At 44.4% G+C, this 25,119-nt stretch overlaps 1 protein-coding gene across 6 annotated transcripts in view; it reads right to left on the bottom strand.

Moving 5' to 3' along the window:
• Nucleotides 1-22,994, bottom strand: part of TUB (TUB bipartite transcription factor) — a 160,111-nt gene extending 137,117 nt beyond the window's left edge. Inside the window, exon 1 of one of the 6 annotated variants that reach the window (XM_032691067.1) lies at nucleotides 22,840-22,994. In XM_032691067.1, the coding sequence (XP_032546958.1) occupies nucleotides 22,840-22,895 (56 nt within the window). In that variant the 5' untranslated portion in view covers nucleotides 22,896-22,994. The remainder of the gene's footprint in view (nucleotides 1-22,839) is intronic. The other 5 variants (XM_032691066.1, XM_032691068.1, XM_032691069.1 and 2 more) reach the window with 5 other exon arrangements.
• Nucleotides 22,995-25,119: the final 2,125 nt, after the last annotated feature.

The raw sequence follows: 25,119 nt of genomic DNA on the forward strand, positions 1-25,119 counted from the left end.
TTTAATGATAACAGTGGTTAAACACTGGCACAGGTTGCCCAGAGAGGTGGTAGATGCCACATCCCTGAAAGCACTCAAGGCCAGGTTGGACAGGGCCCTAAGCAACCTGATCTAGCTGAAGATGTCCCTGCTCATTCCAGCAGGGTTGGGCTAGGTTAAGGACTTCACTCCTTAACCTGCTGGCTTCACCTGTCTTCTCTGAGCCAGTACCTTTGTAAAGGTCCTTTCCAACCCAGACTATTCTATAATTTTATGATTCCATTCCCAAAGACTACCCTTTTCTACATTTTATTACTCTCTTCTCAGGCTCATGCTACGGTGTCTGTCTGACCACACAGATTTTCAACACAAATGTAGAAGACAGACATTTGGCAGCTCTCAGAAATATAGACAGATACTTCATTCTTACTGGGGACAAAGCATCCTGGAAGCTTACAATTTCCACTCAATAGGCAGCTCAGGTTCTTAAAAAAAGACCTTTTCTTTATTTTCAGAGATGCTTAAAAGTGGCAGAAGTAAACAGCTGAGGCCTTGGAGATGGGCTAAGCATTGAGCTGCCCCAGGAAGGAATCTGAGGATGCTGGATATGGTTTTTGTCTCTCATTTACCCATCTTCCTGTATTTCACTCCTACACCTGCTGGCTTCACCTGTCTTCTCTGACCCAGCACCTCCGTTTTATACCATCATCCCATGAATTCCCTAGTACAGACCACCTGCAATTCCCACAGCTGCATCCTTACAGGTAAAGCACAAGTATAGAAAAAGACACCCTCAGCACAGCCGTAGACTCAGGAGAGGGAAGCAATACTTTTTATCACTTACACAAATTCCGAAGTGATTACTTGGTCAATTCAGCACATTGGTGCATAGTGTAAAGCCAACCAGAATTATCAAAGACCAGTATAAACACACACACACTCCCTGTATATTTTCCAGGTTTGGTTTTCCTGATCTATGCTATTTAGCAGCTGCCCAGCTGTGCACTCGAAAGCATGTGCAATGAGGCTCAGAACTGATCTCATGTGTCTCTGAATGAGCAACCTCACCACCACTACATTAAAAGCAGCTAGTCTGTTTGAAACCTTTTTTGAATATGTGTGTATCAAAGAAGAACACGTAAATCTATTTGTGGCCTCTGTCATCTTCCCTCACACCAGAGTGGCCCCAAGACTGGGACTGGGACCTGCCATCAAGCACTGTACAGAAGCAGGGCACTGCCAGCATCTTCACTGGAAAGCCAGAAACAGCATTTTCTTTGTTTTCATTTTGAGAACCATGCTGGCATTCAGAGAATCACAGAAAGGCTTGGGCTGGAAGGCACCTTAAAGATCACCCAGTTCCAAGCCCTGGGCATGGATGCCACCCACTAGACAAGTTTAATCAAAGTCCCATCCAACGTGGCCTTGAACATTTCAGGGATGGGGCAGCCACAACTTCTCTAAGCAATTTGTTCCAGTGTCTCAGTACCCTCTGAGTAAAGAACTTCTTCCTAACTAAATCTTTCTTATTTTAGTTTAAAACCATTCCCCCTTGTCCTATCATTATCAGTCTGTGTAAAAAGTTGTTCCCTTCTTTTTTATAATCCTCAAGAGTAGGTGGTAGCACTGCCATCAGTCAGGCACAGCTGTTGGAAAGCAGTCTCCCTGTCTGTGCTGGACTTTATAAAAGGTTGCTCTACCCAGCACAGAAATTTTAACAGAAGGGAAAGGGTTTGACATTTTGCAGCATTCAGTGAAATGCCAGACATCTGCAGGGCATGAGAGGGCACTCTGTGTTCCCACTCCACCTTCTGCATCCTCCCACGGGGCTCTGGAGTCCGTGCCCAGACATCATATCCTCCCCCTCAGCCCTGCACTGTGGGGGAGGCAGCAGCTCTCCACTGCAGTAAATCATCTGTCAGTTCTTTTTGGTGCCATATTCCCCTTCATGCTCTTGGACTGCCTCTTTACAGCACATGCCTGTAAAGATTAAGCTTTGGTAGAGCCTTAAGTGTGATCTTTGGAGATCTTGTGCTGTTGCGACTCTGGTGTTAACTCATAGTTTTCCAGTTGAAGCTGAAGGCAGTTGCCTAGACAACAGGTCTCATTCAGCATCAGGGAATTGTCAGGGCAACCATCTCTGGCCGTACCTGGGCTGTGCTAAACAGAACAACCAGCCATCAGACATGGAAGGCCACACCCTTACTCTACTTGACTGCCTCCCAGCCAATAACAAAATCACATGGCACAAATTAGAACACTGGTAGAGCTTCTGAGTACCAGTCTTTGGGTCTCTCTTCTGTGCTCTGCATGCTGCACCTCATCTCCGTGAGAATTTGATTAGGGAAGTAGAAAATTATAGCTGAGACTTTGGTTTTGTCTCACCCAAAATAACATACACCAGAAAAACTTTTCCATCTCCAAAATCCAAAACCACTCTCAGCTGGAACATGCAGGCTTTGCTTCAGAGTTTTATTCAGACTTGTTTCAGAGTTACGTGTCTGTGCCTGTTCAGGTTATGCCAGGGTCCCTTATTTCTATATCCACTTCATCCAACCCTATAGTCCTTTTTCCAAAGGAGTGTCCCATCTGCCAGATGTCCCTGGCTGTTTAACCCCCAGCACCAAATTCACTGCAAAGACTTAAACGGATGACACTTTTCATTTACTACATAGAATTAAAGGCTGGGCTCTGCATTTTAAAGTGTATTTTCACTGTTTCAAGGATATGGTTTATTTGAGTGGGACCTGGGGCTCAGGCTCTTTGTTTATTATGCTCTCTCACAAACTCCTAGCAAATTTTGCTAAATTCCACCATGTCCTTGCTTAAAAGTGTCAGAAAGAAAAGTCTAAAGACAGCTATTTTGTTATTTTATATAGATCTATTCTGCTATAATGGAGAGTCTGGACTGAATATTTCTCCCTTTGTCCAGGGACTGCACAAACTCGCTGAAACTTCTGGTGCTAAGGTCTCTATGTTTTTTAACGTGATCAAGAGGCTGCTTTGTGAAACGTCTTCCCACAGAATTGGGGAATATTGTCACATTCTAGTCTAGCTTCACTTGTCACGATTTTTCTTATCCTTTATAATTGTTTTAGTGTCAGGGTCCTACTTAAGTCACTTTTAGTTGCTCCAAGGTCTGTTACAAGACCAACAGGGCTGTCAGGGCTCAGCCATTCGGTCTTCAAAGTAGGGTGATAGCCCACCAGGCCACTGGAGCAAAGTATACATATGGCTGTGACTGTGTGATTTCTGATTGACCCATTATCCTATAGGTGTCTAAGTATGAAAACCCAGCAATGCTGGGCCTACCTGGGTCTTGCCAACTCTGTAAGAAGGATATACTTCAGAGATGCTCCCTTGCTAGTATGGACAGGAGGCAGATGTGACATTTTGAGTATGACAGTAAAGCAGCGTCCCCTGCCTGTACATAAGCCATTTTGCAGTTGCTGTGAGGCAGACTTTCCTGAATTTCCAGTGGTCTGGACCACAGTTTAAACCCAGGCATCTGTCAAACCTAGCTCAGAAAATGCCAACCACATTGCTGGACAATCAGTGCTTCCCTTCCCCTGCCAGCCTTTGCCAATATCGCAAAATGCCTGCAAAATGCAAATAAACATTTCATAATAAAAAGCATATCCCTGCAAGCCCTCTGTAGATCTGAGCCTCAGGCCAGCTCAATGTGGCCACAGATTTGCTTCTGTCAGTGGGACTGTCCTCCTTCCTGTGTTCCCCAGGTACCCTTGGCACTTGGGGACAATCTGGGAGATGGGTGCCTTCTGCTTCAGAAGCAATGATTTGTGCTCCAAAGACAGATTTCTGCCCAATATCATGTAACTTCAGTGTCTCAGAAAAGAAGCAACTGGGGCATTCTTAAACAACCATTTTCTTGTCTATTTTGTTGTCCAGTGAAGCACAAGAACCAGCTGTTTATAGTAAGACCTCTTACCTACCAACCTCAGCATCCACAGGCAACCAAGCACAGCATCAGCCACGTCACTTGTCCTGTGTGCCAGAGATCAAAGGAACTGTTATATTTTCAATTCTCCATGAGGTCCTGTGACTATTTTCATATTTCTCCTTTGTAAACTGCATGCAAGTACCAGGCTTATGTTTTCTTGATCAGAGGATCAGAAATGACACAGGAATGAAGATCTGAATGCAGTATTTTAAGGAGATCAAGGAGTTTAAGTACTTCCCTAAACATATTGGGACATTTTTAGCATTCAGCCAATATGTTACCAATTTCCTACACTTCTAAAATGCTAGATATTTTATTCACTTATGTTTTGGGGTTTTTTTTTATCCTAAATGGGTTTTTTATATCAAGAACTCTGATCATTGATCGACTTTCTCACTCACAGTATGCCACAACTTTCTCACTCACAATATGCCACAATTACAATTTGAACAACATACCCGGATTTGTTTAGCAGGCTGATGCTCCACCTAAATCACAGCTTGATCAGAACACGACTGAAAATTTGTCACTTCAAAAGGGGCCAATACTTGCAAACTTGTTAACTCAACCGTGGTTAAAAGAAGTAAACTCAAGTGACCTGGGTTGAAATTCAACTCACCTGAAAAATCAAGCAGCTGAAAAATAAACACATCTCCCAGGTGAAGTGATTCCTTAATTAGTGGCAGTAAAGTAAAGTAATATCTCATCAGTTTACTGTTAAATAACACAGATGGCATTATTGTATATATATGGCAAACAGCTGTTGGTGAGTTGAGAGATATATTTATGACAAAGAAAAATGCTATTAACATGAGCCATTTCACATTGAACATATGAGAGACTAAGAGCTGAAAAAATATTTCAGAAGCATATTAATGATTTTGTGACTTCTAAATGCCACTAAGCCTTAAAGACAAAGCCATGCTCCTTCTGTCTGCCCCGAGAACTCTGCCTTTTGCATTTATGAAATCACAAGGTATTATTACAAGATTAAGGTATGTGAGTTATCTTCAACCTCTTCCTGCTGACTTAGTAACAAACAACTCGTATGCAGCCAGTGCAGAACTGGAGTTTGAAGACCACATCTTGGAAATCTAAAATGCACTGAAACCTCAACCAAGGAAAGGGTACTTTGTTAACTCTGCACCCTGTGGGGGGCTTATAAAAACCACTGCTGGGTCATAGATACCAGAGTGGTAATAAATACACAGACATTGTTGGTTCAGGTGTTTTATCTGTCCTGTTCTTTAGTACATGGTATAGGAAATGCATGGCATTTTACCAACATCAAAACCAGCCAAATCAGGTGCAGCAACAGCACCTACAGCAACACGTACATTAAACTGCTTATCCAAATCCCACCTCCAGTTCACTGGACACAAACCCAAAGTCATGTAACAACGTTTTAAAAAACATGCTTAAAAATCACAAAGTCTGTGCTGGGGCCACTATGCCACATTAAGGTGGAGCATCAGCCACCTGCACTGTCACTGGTCTGGCACCCTTAAAAAAATGGCAAATCTCCGTGACCACTAAGGACAACAGGTGTAGCCCAAGCTGAAGGAGGCAACCCATCCTTCCTCTGCCTTGTGGTTTAAGTGATGGAGGCTTGTCTTGCTTTTATAGCAAAACATGTACCTGGCTGGAAAGGACTGGACAGAGTTACTAAAAATGTCTGTTTTAACAAGGGGCACGAGTAGGCTCAGAACTAGTTAAATTACATACACTTCTGCACTATTCCCACATTTCAGTGTGATAGTCTCAATTACAGATGACAGTTTCTATTATCAGAAAAAAATGCACTGAGTGAGAAAAAAAAAAAAAGTTTCTGGATCTGGCAGGTCTCGGGAAGAAATCCCAGCCCTACATTAGCAGCCTCCTCATTCTTGTTTGTGAAGGCTTGACCTGCAGGGAGGGAGGAAAGCCTGCCCTGTTATTAATCACTGTGTCTTCCAGATATCTTGTTCTTGGAGACAAACAATTAATGTAGAGGCCTCTGAAAAGCAGGAGCACTGCACTGCTGCGCTTTGGCATGACTGCACGAGTATGACATAGTTGGACAAAAAAGCCTTTTTATTCCCCCTCCTACAAGAGCCTCAGGGGATTCAGCTTCCTCTCAGTACCTCCTGAAATCTACATAAATTCTATTTTTTGCCACAGGGGCTCAGTGCTGAGTGACTGAGCACTCTGGAGTAACACTTAGTAACACTTATTCTTGGTAACCAAACAGCCACTCCGGGCCTTGCTTATAAAGCAAGTCCAAAGCGGGGAAGAATGTGCAGGAAAACTGCCCATGACTGGCTTCCCCAAAGCTTCACAATTGCTGGAGGATAAAAGATAGTCCATTTTCTATAGACATATTTCCTAACTTTCCTGGCAGCTCTGCCTCAAAGACTGCTGAGCAGCTTCAGCCATGGCCATGACGTGCCCAAAGAGCTGAACTGCCTGTCTTCTAATCCATGGGGCCACTGACACCACCAATGCTATTTTTCATGATGCAAAGTCCAGGGAAGAGACCTAATTTCCACATGAAAGTAATGTTTCTGATGAGTGTCTTAAGTCAGCAAGTAGGAATAAGGTGTATTTATTCAATTAAGTAGAGCTTTGAAATTGATTTAATCAAAAAATGGGAAGGAATTATGCCTTGCAACACTGAGCAAGGCAGGTGAATGTGATATATATTGGGAGGTAGAGAGGAAAAAAAGAATGCACATACAGGGTTTGAAGCAGAGGATCTATCTAAGTTTAGCACAGCTGAACTCACAAGTAGGATTTGGTTGCTTGTTTGGGAGGAGGGTTCCCCATTTCCTCTAACCTTTGGTAATAGGCATTTTGAGACTGGGGGAGAAGAAAGGCAGGTACATGCCATTGGCACCTCTCCCCACACCGTTTCCTAAAAGAGGAATCAGAGAATGGTTTGTGTTGGAAGGCAAAGATAATCTACTGCTGTGGCCAAGGACACCTTCCACTAGACCAGGTTACCTTGAACACTTGCCTTGAACACTGCCAGGGATGGGGCATCCACAGCTTCTCTGGGCAATCCCTTTGAGCATCTCACTTCTGTTACAGTAAGGAATTTCTTCCTAATAGCTAATCTAAACCTGCCCTTTTTTGGTTTGAAGTCATTACCCCTTGTCCTGTCACTACATACCTTCGTAAATAATCTCTCTCAATCTCTCTTGTAGGCTCCCTTCAGATACTGCAAAGATGCAATTAGGTCACTCCAAAGCCTTCTCTTCTTCAGGCTGAACAAACCCAATCTTCTCAGCCTTTCCTCATAGCAGAGGTGCTCCATCCCTCTAATCAACTTCGAGGCTCTCTCTGGACTTGCTCCAACAGGTCAATGTCCTACATGTGCTGGGGACCCCAGAGATGGATGCAGCACTTCAGGTGGGCCTCATGAGAGCAAAGTAGAGGGGCAGAATCCCCTCCCTCAACCTGCTGGCCATGACTCTTTTGATACATCCCAGGATATGGTTGAGTTTCTGAGCTGTGTGCTCACATTGCCAGCTCATGTCCACCAGCACAGCCCAAGGACTTTCCTTTGCATTTCTGCTGAAAGAAGACTCGGGATGCAGTCAGCACTCCTATCCAGACAGATTTCACGGTAAACGACAACACCTGAGAACAGAGAGCAGTTTGCAGCTCTGTGTATAAGGACAAGATGAAATCTGGCATGAGTTGAGTCTGTTCTAGCTTCTAGAGACAAGTCCTTAGTAATCAGGTTTGCTGGCAGCATCTGCACTGCTACTTGCCTTCACACAGCAGCCACTATTTGATGGTGCCTTTTCCTGCTCATGTTCTAGATTAGATGCCATGGTTAAAAGGAACGGGACAAAACACCAATGACAAAAAAGGAGACCAACTCCTGCTTCTGCAGACCTTACAGAAGATACATCTTCAATCTGAGACTAAACCCTTCTGCCCTGTGTGCCCTGGGAACAGAGGGACTATCCAGAGAGTAGCACTGCAAAGGAGCCCCAGTCTGTATAGTCCCCTCCCCTTTCTGCAAAAAACAAACTGCTTATGGGGCAACAGGTAAGAAGGCAGCAAAGAGTGGGACAAAGACCTAAGAAGCATTTCTCTGGGGAGAGTCTGTGTGACCCATCAGCACCATCACATGCCATCCACATCACTCACTGCAAAGAAATCATATCATTTCAGATTAAACTTAAAAAAAAAAAATTCATGCCAATGGTGTTCCCAGCAGTGCCCAGTCCTGGGTATTTTAGAGAGGTATCAAGGAAATTCTCCCTTCCATTCACTCTGACATACGGTGTCTCCTGCTGGGTAGGTACTTTGTGCTGCTCACCTGGAGCAAGTCCTGTCACTCCCTGAGCAGTCCCAGTTACTGCTGCCTGTGGAGCTGGGCTGCAGGCACATGCAGCATTCCTCCTCATCCTCCCAGGCCAAGGCCAGTGAGGGAGTGTGGCTCTACAAACTGCAACACAATGACACCTGTAGCTTTATGAACTAGGGCTTATTTCTGAAATTAAACTAACTTGATTCACCCTTTTAGAGAAAAGAGTCCTACCTGATATTTGAAAATATTTTTATTTAAAAGAATAAAATGATTACTTTTGTTAATAACTAATCAAGAAGTATTTAAAAAAAAATAAAAAAGGTCAGGCATGATGAGAATGCCCTACAGAGATGCCTGGCTGCAAACCTGCCACTGCACACACAAGGTTTTCAGCACTGCAAAGCTGTGCTCATTGCACAGCCACCACACTGTAATTCTGTTTCAGAACATGATTAATACCTCAAAATAGCAGCTGGTATTTCTCTGGTCAGCTGTCAGATAATATGCTAGTAAGACAGCACAGACTTAATTCAGAAGGAAATTGAATCCTCCGTGGGACAGCTCAGGCAAGTGAACATCTGTGAAGATCCACCCTCATTTTCTCTAGCCTCATCCACTGCTAAGGTGCAACAAAAATAAAACCTCTTTTGGGTTTCTTATGATGGTCCATCCCCAGGGGTATAACTGCAGTAAAACTGGAAAGAAAAGACAAGACAGTAAAGCAGAAGAAAAAAAAGGAATACAAAGGAGAGGACTTGAAAGAGATGGGAGTAAACAAACCGTCTTCCTAAGCTTGCTGTATTTTTAAAAGGGTATTTCCTGCACTAACACCTTTACAGACTAAAGGATGAGAATATGGATTTGGTTAAAAAAAGGCTCATCTAGTGGCCCTAAAAGTCTCCTATGATATCCAGAGGGTGTCTGAAAAGCATCAAGGAAAAGGTAAAGTTCACAGCCACAGGACAAACAAGATGTCAGAGATAGCATGGAGCATGCTGGCAGCTCTCAGGGAACATCAGAGAGAGGACTTCACTGTAAACATCTAATTCTAGAAACTTCACATCTTCCGACATCCAATAAGAAACATCCCTCCTACACCTGGGTGAGCAAAAGATGGAGAGTGGCTCATTGACGTCAGTAATCCAATTCCCTAAATCATGCTGGATAACACTCCTTGTTTCCTCAGCAATGTTCTGTGTCTTCCGTTATGAGATTAGTTTTCTTTTGACATCCATCGATCAGAATACTCATAAGCCCATCTGGGGCCTGGATGGAGAGCACGAGGCTGTAGTTAAATGTCAGCCCACAAGACTGTTACTAAAACAAAGCTGAGCTCAAATTTAAACAGTATCACTCCAGCAAGATCTTCCCCTGGTACCTGGGCTCTCTTCGCTCCATCTGGCAAAGCCAGGCAGTGAGACTGCCCTCATGTACAGCATTCAGGTGAAGGTGAATTTTAAGTCAGACTAAAAAGCATTTAAGAACAGTCTCATCATACCACACCCAGTAGGGTCTGAGTACATATTTAAATAGTCCATTGCACAGAGATGGGGTTTTCAGTAGTCCCCCCACCCCCAAAAAGAGTTATAACTTATAAACCTGCTGTAACTTACGCACAGAATAACTTGACAGTGCCTAAGTTATAATGGTGTATAAGTTATAACTTCTAGACCTCATGCATGGAAAAAATTGGCAGTACCTGTGGACAGAATCCAAGTAACAATAGAAAACTTTTTGCATAATTTCTGCACCATTTTAAAAGATTGAATCTGAGATATTTCAGAAAAGGCTCATTAAAGGGCTTTAGTATTGTTCTCTGCTAAATAATCTGTTTTATTACTCCCTCTCTCAGTGCCTATTCTTATCCAAGTCACCTACCCTGACTTGCCAACTACCTACACAAGAGTGGTGAAGAAAAACTTAGTAAAAAAATGGATTCTCGATATTTTCAATGCTGATGTACATTATTTATTTTACCATACACAGAATTCAGAATTTGTGTACAGCTACACTGTGACTGAGAAAACATCAAAAAGGTAAACTCAGGCATTACAGCTGTAAAAAACAGCAACACTTGGTAAAGCAGCCAGATCTGCAAACAAACTCAGGTCCCCATGCCACTGCTGGAGCATTATACTGCTACTGGTGGCACAAGCACTGAGGCTTCTCAGTACATAGGAACAATAAGTGCATAAAAACACCAGCAGCTGCTCTCTGTGACAAAGTCTGGGCCAAACAACCAGCCATGAAGGTAACAGATAAGATTGCAAACTAACATTCTTTGCAATGTTGTTCTTGGCATGATTCATAAGAACCACAGGAAAAGGATTTAGGTACATATTTCAAAGCGTGCAGAGGGTCCCACAGTTCAGTGAGGGCAAGGTGTAAGCAAAGAGAGATTTTTAACAGAAAGATAATTGTCAGTGTCAGAAAAATCAATCTGAGTCATAGATAAAATGCATGGCTTCCTCTGTCAAGAGGGTTTAGCATAGCAGGAGCTGCACTCAGTGTCACCTGCACCCACAATCTGGGGCTGTTCCCACAGCACAGCTTCCCCAGGATGGATAGGAATGTGTCACATGGGATGACTGGAGAAACACAGCAGAACACTCATTCTTGTTAATTAACAATGAGACCTTACCTAAACAGGTGCTTTTTTTGTGTACCAAGATAGGAACAGATCCAACTCGTCTCCCACCCCAACTCCCATTGGTTCATGTTAACAAATCTACAGGGTAGTCAAGACAAAGTACATTTTAAAACAACCTACTAGTCCACACAGATCTCCTAGTGAATGAATCAAATGCACACAAAGACATTACAGTGAACAAAACAGACTTTGGTCACCACATTTGAGCTCCAGTTGCCCTCCCAGGCACATTTGGGATGCCTGCCTGGGAGGATGCCTGTTGGACAAATCTTGGCTTTGTTTCCTCGGGGGCACAAGGGTGGCTGCAGGCAGCACCACCTGTTGCCTTATTGGCAGCCAAGAGCTGATGCCCGGGGGAGACAGTAAATATCAGGAAAATATCACCACCTTCCTTCCCAGCCTCACAAGCAAAAAGCAGTGTGTTTGCACTTAGTGATCCCATATTTGAGCTGATGTATTTAATAATCCCTGTAGTCAGACTGAAGCACAACTCTAGGAGTTTAAAAATAAATAAATAAATAGCAGTGATTTAGCCTCAGCTCTTTTGCAAAGAGCAGTCCAGCTGCACCAGAAGCTGATGGGAGTAGTGCACCCTCACATAAGGTATAAAGCAGACATTGACAAAAGCAGTATAATTGTATGGTTGCCCATTATTTTTCCTAAAAGAAAGCAAATAACATCTGTGTGATACAACTCCTTCCAAATACAAGTGGACATTAGGAGCAAAAGCACTGGCTTTAAACAAGTCTGGAACATTAAATCTCAGCTCTCATTTAAGGCTAGTTCTTATTTTTTAATTCAAAGTTCCTTTTCCTGCAATATATACACCTGCATTCCAAGCATGAGTAAATTGCTTTGGGTCTCAGTACACCCATCGCTTCGGGAATCATTTTTCATTTGCAAACAGATGAATGAAAATAGCCCAGAGCTTGATATGAACATCTTTGACTGTAGTATTCAACATCCCATACTCCTCAAGTTAATCCTCTTACTGTGATTAGCAAAAGAACAGAAGGGTTGTAAGGAGGGACTTAAGTGGGCTTTGGCCTCAACCTGGGTTCATAGCCCAGACTGGCTCTTGTGCTTCTTGCGTGAGCGGCCCAAACTGAATTTCAAAATCCTCACTAATTAAATACATTCAAGGGATTTCTAGGAAGGTGAGAAATAAAATAAAGCATGACAGAGAGGAAAAAAGAGTTTATATGGCCCAGGCTGAAGGTGAAAGGAGTGAAATTTGAGGTGGTAGTGATGTGGGCGATGTACTTACTGGAAAAATGTGGCAGTGTGTCTGTGCACACCAAAGAACACGTGGGAAGGAAACCACAACAGCCTTCAGCATCCCAGGCAAAATCACAGCTTCCAAGAGAAGATGACACTTATCTATCAGTGTCTGGATTTTAGATCTGCTGAAGCACAGTATGTCATGCAAGGAAAGCCACTGCCAAACCCTCTAAGCTTCTGTTCGCTCCATATGCTGGAGCCTAGCTCCAGTCCCACTGTTTTCCAGCTCCCTCTCAATATTTATTATTCACTTGTTGCTAGTAAGGCAAGGCTGCAAACTATTCATTACTTAAAAGGCTTTTTCTTGTTTTCACCAGAAATCTGCACTGTGCAAGTTGGCTCTTCTGAGATTTACTTAGACCCACCTAATTAAAACCAACCGAACGCACTGACCACACACATCGTTCTTGGTTGCCAGCATTGCTTCACATATGCATAAAAGTGAAGACACTTGCTCCAGGATATTTAATAATGAACAGCTCCCAGCTTCCATACTGGCCCCTCTCTTCATGTTCTCCTTTATTTATTTGCACCTTCCTACCAAAAAGTCTTTTCAGGTCTGAGCACATTGTTTCATGATCCAGATGACAACTTAATTCTGAAAACTGGTTCAAAACTACTAGACCCTGTTACAAAGCCTAAGTTTCATTATTCTTCCTAAAACTAGCCAAATTATACTAAAAAGCAGAGTACTTCTTTTGTTCCACCTAATAACGTAAAGAAATACGATTGAGGGATGAACAAACTTCAGCTGGGAAAGCCCACGCAGTCACACTTCAACAGTATTCCATTAAAAAAGAACAAAATTCAAGAGAGGAAAAAAGTAAAATTGTAGTTTTATTTTAGAAACCTGAACATCCTGCAGACAGGCCAAACAGTCAGTGTGGAGCCAGCCTCTCGTGGACTGGCTATCAGATTGATATCCCCTGCTGAGTCCCTCCAGGCTGCTTCCTTACAAAGCCTTCCTCAGAAAGCAGAGCTGGCCCAGCTCTCTGGGAGCACCTTTTACCAACCAGGCAAATTCCCTGAGTTTTGGTAGGATTTTAGGTTACAGCTCTGCAAAACAACCTGTGAGAGCATACGTAGAAAAGCCACGTTAAACACATTAAGGAATTGGCTTTGGTGCTTCAGGAGTCCCAGCAGAAGATGTTTTCGAGTAGGATTTTAAAGCTGGAAAAGTTAAACTTCAAGAATTATGTTTTAAAGGATTGCCTGCAAACTCTGCAAAGACAAGAGTGAACCTAGGTAAGCTTGCACACGATTACCCAAGAATAAATCAATAGTTTAACATTAATATCAATGTCATCAGAGCCTGTAGGGGCTATGAGGAAATGCTCTATCCTCCAAAACAGCTGCTTGTGTTGACAGGCAGCAAAAATGCACAGCATGAAGGAGGAGGGTGCTGGTGGTGCATGAAATGGTGAAATTTCAAAACAAACTGGACTGTTTCTGAAGCAGGAGAGCACTGCCTCTAGTTTAGCAGCATCTAAGTACGACTAGAAGATTATTGCTACACATCTTGTCTCCCTAAGGACCCACAAATTGGTGGATGAATTTGAACTGACACATTTACCCGACCAACAAGCAATTGTATGTTTGACAGAGTGTGACAGTTTGTCAGCTACACAACCAAAACACATCATAGCCCCAGTAGGATAAAAATAACCAAGCACGCAACTCAGGAAGCTTACAAAAACAAAGAAATAATCTTATTTTTTTTCAAGCAAGCTGACTTACCTGGATGATCGTCTATGTAGTAGACCTCTAGAGACAAATTGCAACTGAAAAAAATACTTTTAAAATTGATTTTGAGCTGATTTGTTGACAGGTTACACTTGGAAGACCTGCACTCCTCTGGGAGCATCTTTGTTTTCTTAACAGCTCTTGGAATCTTCCCCTGTTCTGACCTCAGCATTCAAGCATTTCAGATATATCCAACATCTGTCTCTTCTACAAATAGAGGTGACTGCCAGCAGAACTCAGCCCAGTCATCTGGAAGGCTCATGAGATACTAATTTTTCACAGACAGAGAAATAAACGAAACTCAACAGGTTTATTTTTTATTTGCTGGTGTGTGGTACTTATGGTTATCCAGGGCACTGGGGACCTTTTCCCATGAGAGCAGTGAGCCCTTCTCCTTGCAGGCTCCACTTCCTGGGATGTCTCTGAGAGGGGCAGTACCCCATGCCTCCTGGAAGGGTTGTGCTTGCCACTAGCCCAGAGCACAAAGCCAAAAGCAATGGACTTTCAGGGTGCTGCAAAGAGCTGCCACCCCTGTTTCAGCCTCTTCTAGAAAGTGATGGTTGTGGATATACTGATACAAAGAGATGCTTGTTAACCTGGTGAACACGACTGGATGAGGCAGTGGTTTTAGCCCAGTTATATGACATTTGCTATGAACCAACCCACCCTACCTGCTTTTGCACAGCAAAAAACTGAGATCACCTTTGGCCTTTGCAGAGAACACAATGAACCAAATATTTTTTTCTCTTCTTGTAGAAACATCCCCTAAAATCAGTGATGAACAAGCTTCCCCAGACCCCATCAACCTGCCACAGCCACGTGCTGGTTGCACATGCAGCACCTGCCCTGAGCCACTGTGTCAACAGCCAGGATGGCTCTTCTCTCCTGGTTCATTTCTGAAGCGGAAAAGCCTCTCTGCTGGTGTTCAGCCACGAACATTAATCCTCAGACTTCTATTAGAAGTGACATTTACACTAATTATATACTGGAGAAAGAAAAGGTTTTCTTTTTTATTACAATGCAGATCATGAGCGACGTGGCTGGTTTTTCTTTAAGATGCAATCTGATGCTGAAAGCTGCAGCGAGAGCACAAAGAGTATCTGATAGCTCAGAGCTGCAACGTTCCATCCCTTGCATTGTGCACATATTCAGGCACAGCAGAGACTGACAATTGTGGGTCCAGCACTGCAGACGAGGCACTCAGTGTGTCTTTTAGACATGGTAACAAAAGGCATTCACACAGGGCATGAGATAAAATCACAGAACAGGGGAAAAGTGCTAATAAGGGATGGCAGAGCAGCATTTCTTGTGGCATATCACATGCCATTCTCTTCATGGCCAGTTATACTGTTTTCCTATTGCCCCATCTATCCTGAAGAAATGCTTGAGTTGCCTTTATAGTTCAAGAGACAACCTGAATGCAGGTTTTAAGCATAAAGCTTGACAGAGGTTTTGGAACTTTTATAGAGGTCTACAACTGTACTGACAAAAGATGTGTATATTTTGTGTCTGTTTTTATTGTAAGCTGATTTAAGTCTCTTAAGTAATTCTCTCTTTCTTACTGTAAATTCTTAACTAATAGGTTATATATTGTGGATTAACTGATGACCAGCTGTAATACTGACTTTCCTTTAAAAATTTCACTCTCATTGTTGAGCTGCTGGCCATGATATTTGCCGCTTCAAACATCAACCACAGAATCATTTGTGTTGAAAATGACCTCATCAAGTCCAACCATGAGCCCAGCAATGCCAAGTCCACCACTAAACCATGTCCCTAAGTGCCACATTTACACTTCTTTTAAATACTTCCAGGGATGGAGACTCAGCCACTCCCCTGGGTAGCCTGTTCCAGTGCTTGCAATCATTTCAGGGAAGAAATTCTTGCATTCATTAGGCTTATAATGCTGTACGTGATCCAAGAAGGTTTAAAATATTTTCTCAGGCTACTTTTATTTAAGAAGCTTTAAAATTTCTTCTTCAGTGAAGTGGGAGCTGAAGTTTCTTCTCCCACCCCTCTCTGTCAGGCTGCCACAAGCCACCATGCAGTCCCTGGAGAATTCATACACTCCAAGGATGTGCTACAAACCAACACGAAATGTTCATCCTGAGCACAGGAACATGCACATGAACACACCTGTAGACCCTTCCTAGTGTCTTGACTCCAGCAAGGAAACATCATTCCCATACTCTAGGTTCTCCTTTGCAATTGAAATTAAGATACTTTGTTGTGAAAGAAAAATAAAGAATCTATTTCCAGCAAACAAAATGCACAACGTTTATAAACTTACAAGGATTTATGTATCTGTTACATGAATGTTTTGTTCTGGCTTCACTTGAGGGCTGGCTGATTCTACCCTGCCTTTTGTCCCATAGAAAAACTTCCACTCCTTGTCCCCCCAGGGGTTTTGTCCAATGGCTACAGCTATAAAGGTACCTATTCCAGGAGGAAACACCTGAAGACACAAGATGGCACAGGAGAAAAGTGTGGCTTTGCTGCAACTGGAGAGAGGATCTGCTCTTCGCTGTAGCCAAAGTGCACTCCCTGCAGCAAGCCTAGGAAGGTTAGACCTGTACATTCTTCAGGATTCTACAGATGCTAATTCAAAGAAGAGAAGCAAGTTTCCATAAGACTTTTTTGGATGAAGTTTGGAGGCCAACTCTTATTTACTCATTGATGACAGCATGTCCCAGAAAAATCAAGGCAGAAGAGTTTAAAAATCTTCAAAAACAAAGATCTAAGATCGAAACCCTCCAACACCATGACCCAAATACTCCCTCAGAGCTTTTCAACACAGGATAAAAAAAGAAAAAGCAGAAATAGCAGCTTCAAAAGGAAGTAACAAACAACACTGATATCCAGAACAGACCAAAGATACAGATCAATAGAAAAAAGTTTCGAGCTGTCTCCAACAGTTGAAAGATCCTGAGAGTAGGTTTCCAAAAATATACTTGCAAATGCTAATGGATAAGCCCTATATCAATCACAGTGTGGTAATTAGTGAATCTAGGATGGCTGCACTAAAGCCCTCCAGGAAAGAAATAAAAAATAAGTATGGAGACAAAGCAAAGAGGATAGGGGAGAAAAACTATGAATGTATTGGTCTCAGAAAGAAATGTGAGAAAGGAGGGACAAAACTGCTTTTACTGATTCCACTGCTGGTATTTGGTTGTGACTTGTTGGTTTGGTGGGTTGTTTTGTGAAAAAAAAGCAACACTACCATCTTTGTTCATGTATAGGTATAATGTGCAGGTTACCCACTCCTTCTGCTGTAAAGTTTCCTATTGCTCCTGAAGAAATCCTTCTGGACTAGCCATTCAGTTGTGACCCTCCTCATAAGAGCTATGCATAGTCCGCTGACCCATGAAAAAACCTTGCAAAATCAGGTAGAATCACTGCTTCCTTGCACAGTTTTTCCACATGTAGACTGCAGATTCCCAGTCTGCAGTATTGCCCATATATTTGATTTCAAACTGGTCTCCTGTGCCCATAGGTTGACTGAATTCTCCATGCTTTCCTAAATTGTGCCTTCCCAGAGATCGAATTCAACTACATCCATGGTATCAGAGCTCCCTCTGATACCATGAGCCTTCATGAGCACCATTTTGACCTCAGTGGTCAAATTTGGGTGGTGGTGTGGAGAGTTAATTATTTGTCAATCTGGTCTCCAGCTGCCGTGTGTGCTACAAAGGACTCAGGTGGCTCAGCTCATGAGAATAGCTCTTCAGCCTTAGAGCAGCCAAAACCTATTCTCCATTTTCACTTTCCCATCATATTAACGGCTCTTCTCTCTGAGCTTTCATTTCCACCCAGGTGTGATGGGTAAAACCTCCACTTGCCACCTCCATTTGCAGAGAGCACCAGCACAAGGAGGCTTCTGAATACCCCATCTTCTGCTTCTCACTCCGCTCCTGACACCAGATGTTTTCAGTAACTGCTCAGCTACAAGTTGCCTGGGGGAACTCAGCTTCGCACAGCGTTCATGTCCTACCTGGTCAGTGCTGGGTACCACCAGCAACTGCCCCAGCACAGAGTAGAGCCCCTTCAAAGAACAATTCTGTGTATATAGACCATGAACTCCCACAGGAGTTCACCAAACCCAAAGAGAGTACTACATGGAGGCTCTCAAACCCATGTGGATGACATCTGAAATCAGTGAACTGGGATGGATGAATGCTTCCTGAAGAGATTGATAGGGAAACACTCTGCTAGTCCATGTGCAGCATCCCCAAGAGTGAGGCACTGCATGACTCTTGGACAGAGCTGGCGGGAGGCAGCAAAAGTGCTGATGGGCAACACAGCCCAGCTGCCAAAACCTGCACCAGCACTAAACACTGAGAGCATGAAAAAGAGTCGATTTGGCTCTGCTCTGGAAGACAAGGATTTGTGAATACCCAGGGACCAGAAGTGTGGTGAGCAGGGAGCATGATGATGCTCAAGCGTTGAGGATGCTCAGGAGAGAAAGAAACCAAACAGGAACTGAATATAAATGACTAGTAGCTGGCCAGAAAACAGCTTATCAACAAGGGCAGAAGGTGAAAGAGCAGCATTATTTCACTGTAGAAGTTACCCACTGAACCCAGAAGCCCTAAATACCCCCAGCTTTTGTTTAAATTACTGCTTATCCTCTGCTTTTGCCTGGCAACATTCAGAGCAACAAGGAAATTGTCACAGCACTGAAATGGGAGGAAGGCAAAGACGTGCCCAAGTTAAGACTGGCCTTTTAGGAAGGCCAACAAGCCAGGCCTGGAAATGCCACATGTGCTCATTAAGAACCTTTTCATATTGTACCTGTTTCTTTTTCACAGGGGTCTAGGCTGGGAGGAGATAATGGCTGGGGGGGGGAAGAGGAGTTTTCCTTTGGTTAGGAGAGTAGTTGAGATGAACTGTGTTGAACAGCCTCATTACCTAGGGCTCCCTCACCTCCAGTTTTGCAGTCACTGATTGAACTTGCTCTTTGTTTAACGAACTATCTGCAGGAATGATCTGTGGATATCCTGGTCAGCAAGTCTAAGGAAAGATCACAATCACAGGGCCAAATGCTGTGATACAAAACAAATGTCAGATAAACCCCACTAGAAAAACCTTTGCATACTGCACACAAGTGCTTTCATCTGCAAGACATGTGCTTGGCCATTTAGATGGGTCATAGCAACTCCCCACATTTCCATGGGGAAAAATCCACGCATGTTCCAGAGTCCAAAAGCCAAAACCTTTGTTTAGTTCCCTTCATTAGATAAATGATGAGCATTTTTGCTTTTAAGTATAGATAGAAATGTATTTATGGGAGGTAGCACCTGCTCCATTGGCCCTGTCCCTCTATACCTGCAATGCTGATTCATGGAGGCCAACACAAAGAGTACCTGGGTGTGCATCCAGAGAACCACAGAATCACAGAATATGCTGAGTTGGAAGGGACTAACAGGGGTCATTAAGTCCACCTCCTGATCCTGCACAGAACCATCCCCAAGAGACACACCATGTGCCTGAGAGTATTGTTCAAACACTTCTTGAACTCTGTCAGTTGGCACTGTGATCACTTCCCTACGGATCCTGTTCCAGTGCCCAAACACCCTCTGGAGGAAGAAACTCTAATATCTAATATAAGCCTCTCCTGACACAACTTCAGGCCATTCTCCTGGTCCTGTCACTGGTCACCATGGAGAAGAGATCAGTGCCTGCTGCTCCTCTTCCCCTCATGAGGAAGTTGGAACTGCAATGAGGTCTCCCCTCAGTCTCCTCTCCTCCAGGATGAACAGACCAAGTGCCCTCAGCCACTCCTCATATGGCTTCCCCTCAAGGCCTTGAGGAAGCTCATTAACAGCTTAATATCTTTCTTATAATTGTGGTACCCAAAACTGCCACAATATTCCAGGCGAGGCCGCCCCAGTGCAGAGCAGAGCGGGACAATCCCCTCCCTCAACCAGCTGGCGATGCTTTGCCTGATGCCCCCCAGGACAGGGTTGGCCCTCCTGGCTTCCAGGGCACTGCTGACTCATGTTCAACTTGCCATTGAGCAGGACTCCCAGTTCTCTTTCCGTGGCACTGCTTTCCAGCCTCTCATTCCCCAGTCTGTCTGAACATCCAGGTTTGCGCTACCCCAGGTGCAGAATCTGATACTTCCCCTTGCTGAACTTCATATGGTTGGTGATTATCCAGTCCTCTAATTTGTAGTATCTCTTCCAGTTCTGCATCCAAGTCATTTATGAAGGGCTTAAGAAGGAGCCTTGTGGAACCCCACTAGCGACAGGTCACCTGTCTGATGTCACCTCATTCATTATTACCCTTTGAGCTCAACCCATGAGCCAGTTGCTCACCCACCACATGATGTGTTTATCCAGCTGTGGGCTGGACATTTTGTCCAGGGTACTGTCAGAGACAGTATCAAAAACTTTACTGAAATTCCAAAAGATGACATCAACTGGTTTCCCTTGGTCAACCAGGGACAGGTGGTTTACCTTGTCATAAAAGGAAATCAGGTTTGATAAGCAGGACTTTCCTCTCATGAATCTGTGCTGGCTGTGACCACTGACTGCTTTGTCTTTCAGGTGTTTTTCAGTACCTCCCAGAATAATCTTTTCCATAACTTTTCCAGGCACTGAAGTGAGACTGACAGGCCTGTAGTTTCCAGGGTCCTCCTTCTTGCCCTTCATAAAAAAAAAAAAAAATCGAGACAATATTCACCAGCTTCAGTTGTCAGCTTTCACACAGTGCTTGGCTGTTCACAGTGCTGTCCCAACTTCTGTGGCCACTGGTGAGGAGCAACAACCCTAGCACTATCAGTTGCCTCACAGGACACTTGTGAATGAGGTGAGAATCATTAACACTGCTTTACAAGCAGCAGTGTTTCTTGCCCAATGGCTTACAGCTGTCCCTTGAGGAATGGGTAAATAATGTTATTTAACTTTACTAACAAAACTCCTACAACACACAAAACTGGAGCACAGCTTTCATGAAATCTTGCAGTAACTTCATGTTCCAGTCCAAGCACATATGGAGTCATGGGAGGGTCTCAGCCTGTGGTGGCTTGATGTGAGCCTGCAGGACAGAAAGGCAGCCTGCACCCAGCCAGAGGCTTTAGCATGCACCAGAGGTGCTCCAAGATGCTCAAAACAAGAACCTCTTATTTCCTTCCCTTCCTAGCAGAAAGTTCCTGGCAGAAACCTCTACCTTTGCTCAGTGAGACCAAAGCTGGGGCAGGGGACATGTTCCAAAGGCAAACATCAACCAGGGTCTGGGGTACAAGAGAGTTAGATCCTTCTTCTGGCATGGGCTTGGGCACAAGAGGGGTGTGAGAGGGCAGGCCCAGTGTGTGAGAAAAACTCTGCACCATTTTTCAGAAGGGAAGGCTGTGAGTAAAAGCAGCAATTCACTCCTCAGCCTCTCAGCACTGAAATATATATATATATATAAAATACACAGGTACCAGTTCATGGAGCTTGGATTTATTAGGAAAAGTCTCAAAATCTGGAAACCGGCCACCAAAAAACCAGCCTGGGCACTGAAATATTGCATTTCTCCCCCCAGATGAAATACAAAAGCCTAGTAGAGTGGATACATGACTGTAGCATGTTCCTGGGTACAAGGCTGATAAACAGTCACGAAGACTGAAAACTGGAGAAATAGATTGCAAGCAATACATAAGGTCAAATCACAGTGCAGTAGCACTAGGAGAAGACATCCAAGAGGAGTTTGTGTGAAATTTCTGGATTGTTCACTGTAGGTTTGAGATACCAAAACTGCTGCAAACTTGGGCTGCATGGGATAGACTGATCTTACTGCTGGCATCAGATGGAAAACATCCTCTTTGTGGGACAATATATGCATAAAAGCACAGCTTGTTGCATAACTCAGTTTTACATATACATAAACATATACTTTGTTTTTTTTAAGAACACTGTTCCATTGCCACCACTGTATGAACCTGTAATTTTTCTGCTGAGGCAGTAGGACTGCACTGAAAATGAGTGATACTCTCTAGATGCCATATAAACAATATACACCCACACACCCAGGGAGCATGGGCAACACCAAATACCTGTTCAAGCACTAAAAACCACTTCCATGGGCATTTCTTCAGGATATCATGGTGGCCTGTGGGAGTGATTCAGTGAGATGCTAATACTGTTTATGCTTAGCATCTGGATCCATTTCAGGTGTAACATTTACACAGACAAAAAGTAAAAAAAAAAAAAAAAAAAAAGAAAGAAAGAAAAAAAGAATATTAAGTTTGTACCTTTTTTTTTTACTCCAGGTTTGAAGAACCTGTCAGTCACAGCCATGAATCACATAAAAACAAAACTAATGCTACAATAAATTTCTGTTTCCCGTAAGAGAAAAAACACACATGCTGATATGAAACACGGTGGGAATATTGCAACTGTCTCAGTGAGACACTGAATTCAGACCTGTCAGCTCTGTGGTACCCAGGTTGTACACAGTGTTTGCTTGAAAATATCACTCTTCAGCCACATCCTGGCTCCCTGCTGTCTCCATTCCCAAAGGTTTAGCTTATAAGGTAGAAAATGTGTAGGCACCGGCTTCGAGCAGCAGTTCCTACAGACCACCTTTCAGAAGTCTGGGTGACTGCTGAGGTGATCACTGCATCTCAGTGCCCTGCTCAGAGCAGAGAGACCAGGAAACCTGTGCATTCAGGGCTGGGAGCACCCCAGCAGCAGGGTGAAACTACCACCCTGATTTCCAGACAAACACCTGTCAAACAACAGCAAACGCTGCTGCTCGAGTTCCTGGGAACCCAGGGTGTCTCAAGTGTATTTCAGGCTGTTAAAGCGTTAGTAAAGGGTTTTGCTTCCCTGAAGAGGGCTCTCCGTCTCAGTTTATATAAACAGCGTGATGGTTTTACAATATCAGGAAGAGAAAAAAAAAAAAGAAAACAACAAACCAAAACAAGACAGACGATACCTGTTGTAACTCCATCTACTGTAAGACATGTTCCTGTTGCTGCTGACACTATCCATCTCCGGCTCAGCTACAGCACTTCCAGCATTGCTCGTCTCCCGCAGGCACCGGCTGCTGGGCTTGGAATTCAAACACCTTTCTGCAGACGGGCCCGCCGTGGGGATGCGGGCAGACGCCTCCGGCCTTCCGCGGCAGGACCGATATTCACGGCGGAGCAGCGGCTTCTCATCCAGCTCTGGATGCTCGGAGCAAACCACTGTCAGCGCAGGGAGGGAGGGAGGGAGGGAGAGAGGGAGGGATGAAGAGAGGAGGAGGCTCCTGGGGTCCCTGCCGAGGGGACCGGCGGCAGGATGCTCTCAGCCGCCCGGCAGACACGAAGACGCTCAGGTAATAAACTGGAGCAAGGGTGCTAAGCTGCTTAAGAGATATTCAGCGAGCCTGTGCTGAGGAGTGCAGCAGCTTGTGCGCCTCCTGCTCCAGCACACACGCCTTATTTATTTATTTATTCCGGTTGCCACAGATACGGGTCCAGCGCTCTGACATCAGCCGCCTCCCACCCACCACCGGTCCCTGGGTCTCACCAACATGATCTCCAGGCAGGCACCGACCACCTCCCTGCATGTGGGGTCAGCGCTGGGAGCCGGCTGTGCTCAGGCAGCTCCACGGGATCATCTCCCCTCCCGGGGCATGGCCTTGCCGCTCATCCTCCCGCAGCACTCTCTGCAGCCCCTGTGCCTGCAGGTGGGTGTACAGGCTTCTCCAGGGGCCACTCAGAGTTCAGAAAAAACGCTTTGCACCCCCCATTTCAGTCACTGGTTTTCAACAGCCCATGGTCCCAGTTTGCCCCAGAGCTGCAGCAGCAACATCACAGCCCTCCAGCCTCAACGCGACCCTGGCCTTGGGTGTAGAACTGAAAGCCAAATGAAAGCACTTCATGGCTCCTGCCCTCGTGTCCCTGGCGGTAACCAGCAGTGTTCAGTGTCAGGGCCTGTGCTGAGGACCTGTGAGTCTCTCATTTCTCCTGCCAGCTGCAGGAAGCACAGGGGATGTGATGCTCCCGGGTGCCCACACCTGCCCACTGCTGGGAATCAAATCTTTCCTGCTCATTGAAGATTTTCTGATTAGTTCTGATAACTACAATATGAGGGGACTGTGTGAGAGTAGTTCAAACTGAAATACTTTACTAAAACAACAAAACAAAAACAACAAAAAACTTTCTTCAAATTAACTTGTGGTTTTCCTTTCATGAAAAGAAAAGTTAAACAGAGCTTGTCCAGCACCCTTGCCTTTTCAAGAGGCTTTATTACAGCTCTGCCTTCAAACTGTGCAGTGGTTTCTTGCATCTCTTCTTAAAATATTTTATTGCTCTGAGCTTCCCAGTGTCACGAGATTGTGAAGTTTGCATGGCTGTGCAGTGTCAGGGTCATGACCCTCTGCACAGGGCATCCTTCACAAATCCTACCAAAGAGCAAGGCTTACTGATGGTGCTCTGAAGACAGTCCCAGGACAAGGATATCTGCAGAGTCAGGTGTAGACAGACACAGGTTTGTTTCTCCAGATGCTGGTTCAGAACTGTCAAGACCTTGTGGTGCACAGCACTGCTCAGGGCATCGTGTCCTGCTCATGGCCTCAGGGCACTGTGCCCTGCCTGGCACTTCCCTCCTGATTTAAGGAACTATCCCTTCTCAATCTCCCATAACACCACAAGCACAGGGGGCTACCCAGAGGACCTGACCATACCCTGACCAAGAGAGATGCTACCAGAAGCAGTGCCAGGTCAGCACTGCTGGGGCGTAGACATACCCCATATGTCTATATACTGCTCTCAAACCTTTCCCAGCCAGTCTTTGGCCTGCATTAGCACCTCCTGGACCCTTTCCTCACTGCTTGGTCACCCAGGTGGCCAGCCCTGGTCTAAGCAGTACGTACTCCCAGCTCCTACATGTAAAATCTCTCAGGAGTAATTATAAAAATCCCAAGCTTACATAACTATGGACTGGAAGGGACTTGGGTCAATGAGGCTCAATCTCTCATCTCACAAAGAACGGTATCTGATGAGTGGTTTGAGGCTGAAGCTCCAGAGGCTGGTAGTGAACAGCTCCTTGAGCTCCACCCTGCCAAGAGACAGAGACTTCCCTTTCCTAGCTCGAAGGTATACACAGACATCTGTTATCCACTTGTTCATGAAATGTCCAGTTCCTTCAGTTCAAGTAAATGAATACCTGTCATCAATCCTTTAATTTCCAGTCTTCATTTTCAGAGGGTGAATAAGCCAAACCCTTC

Source organism: Chiroxiphia lanceolata, chromosome 6 (assembly GCF_009829145.1).
Source record: "Chiroxiphia lanceolata isolate bChiLan1 chromosome 6, bChiLan1.pri, whole genome shotgun sequence".
NCBI lineage: Eukaryota > Metazoa > Chordata > Aves > Passeriformes > Pipridae > Chiroxiphia > Chiroxiphia lanceolata.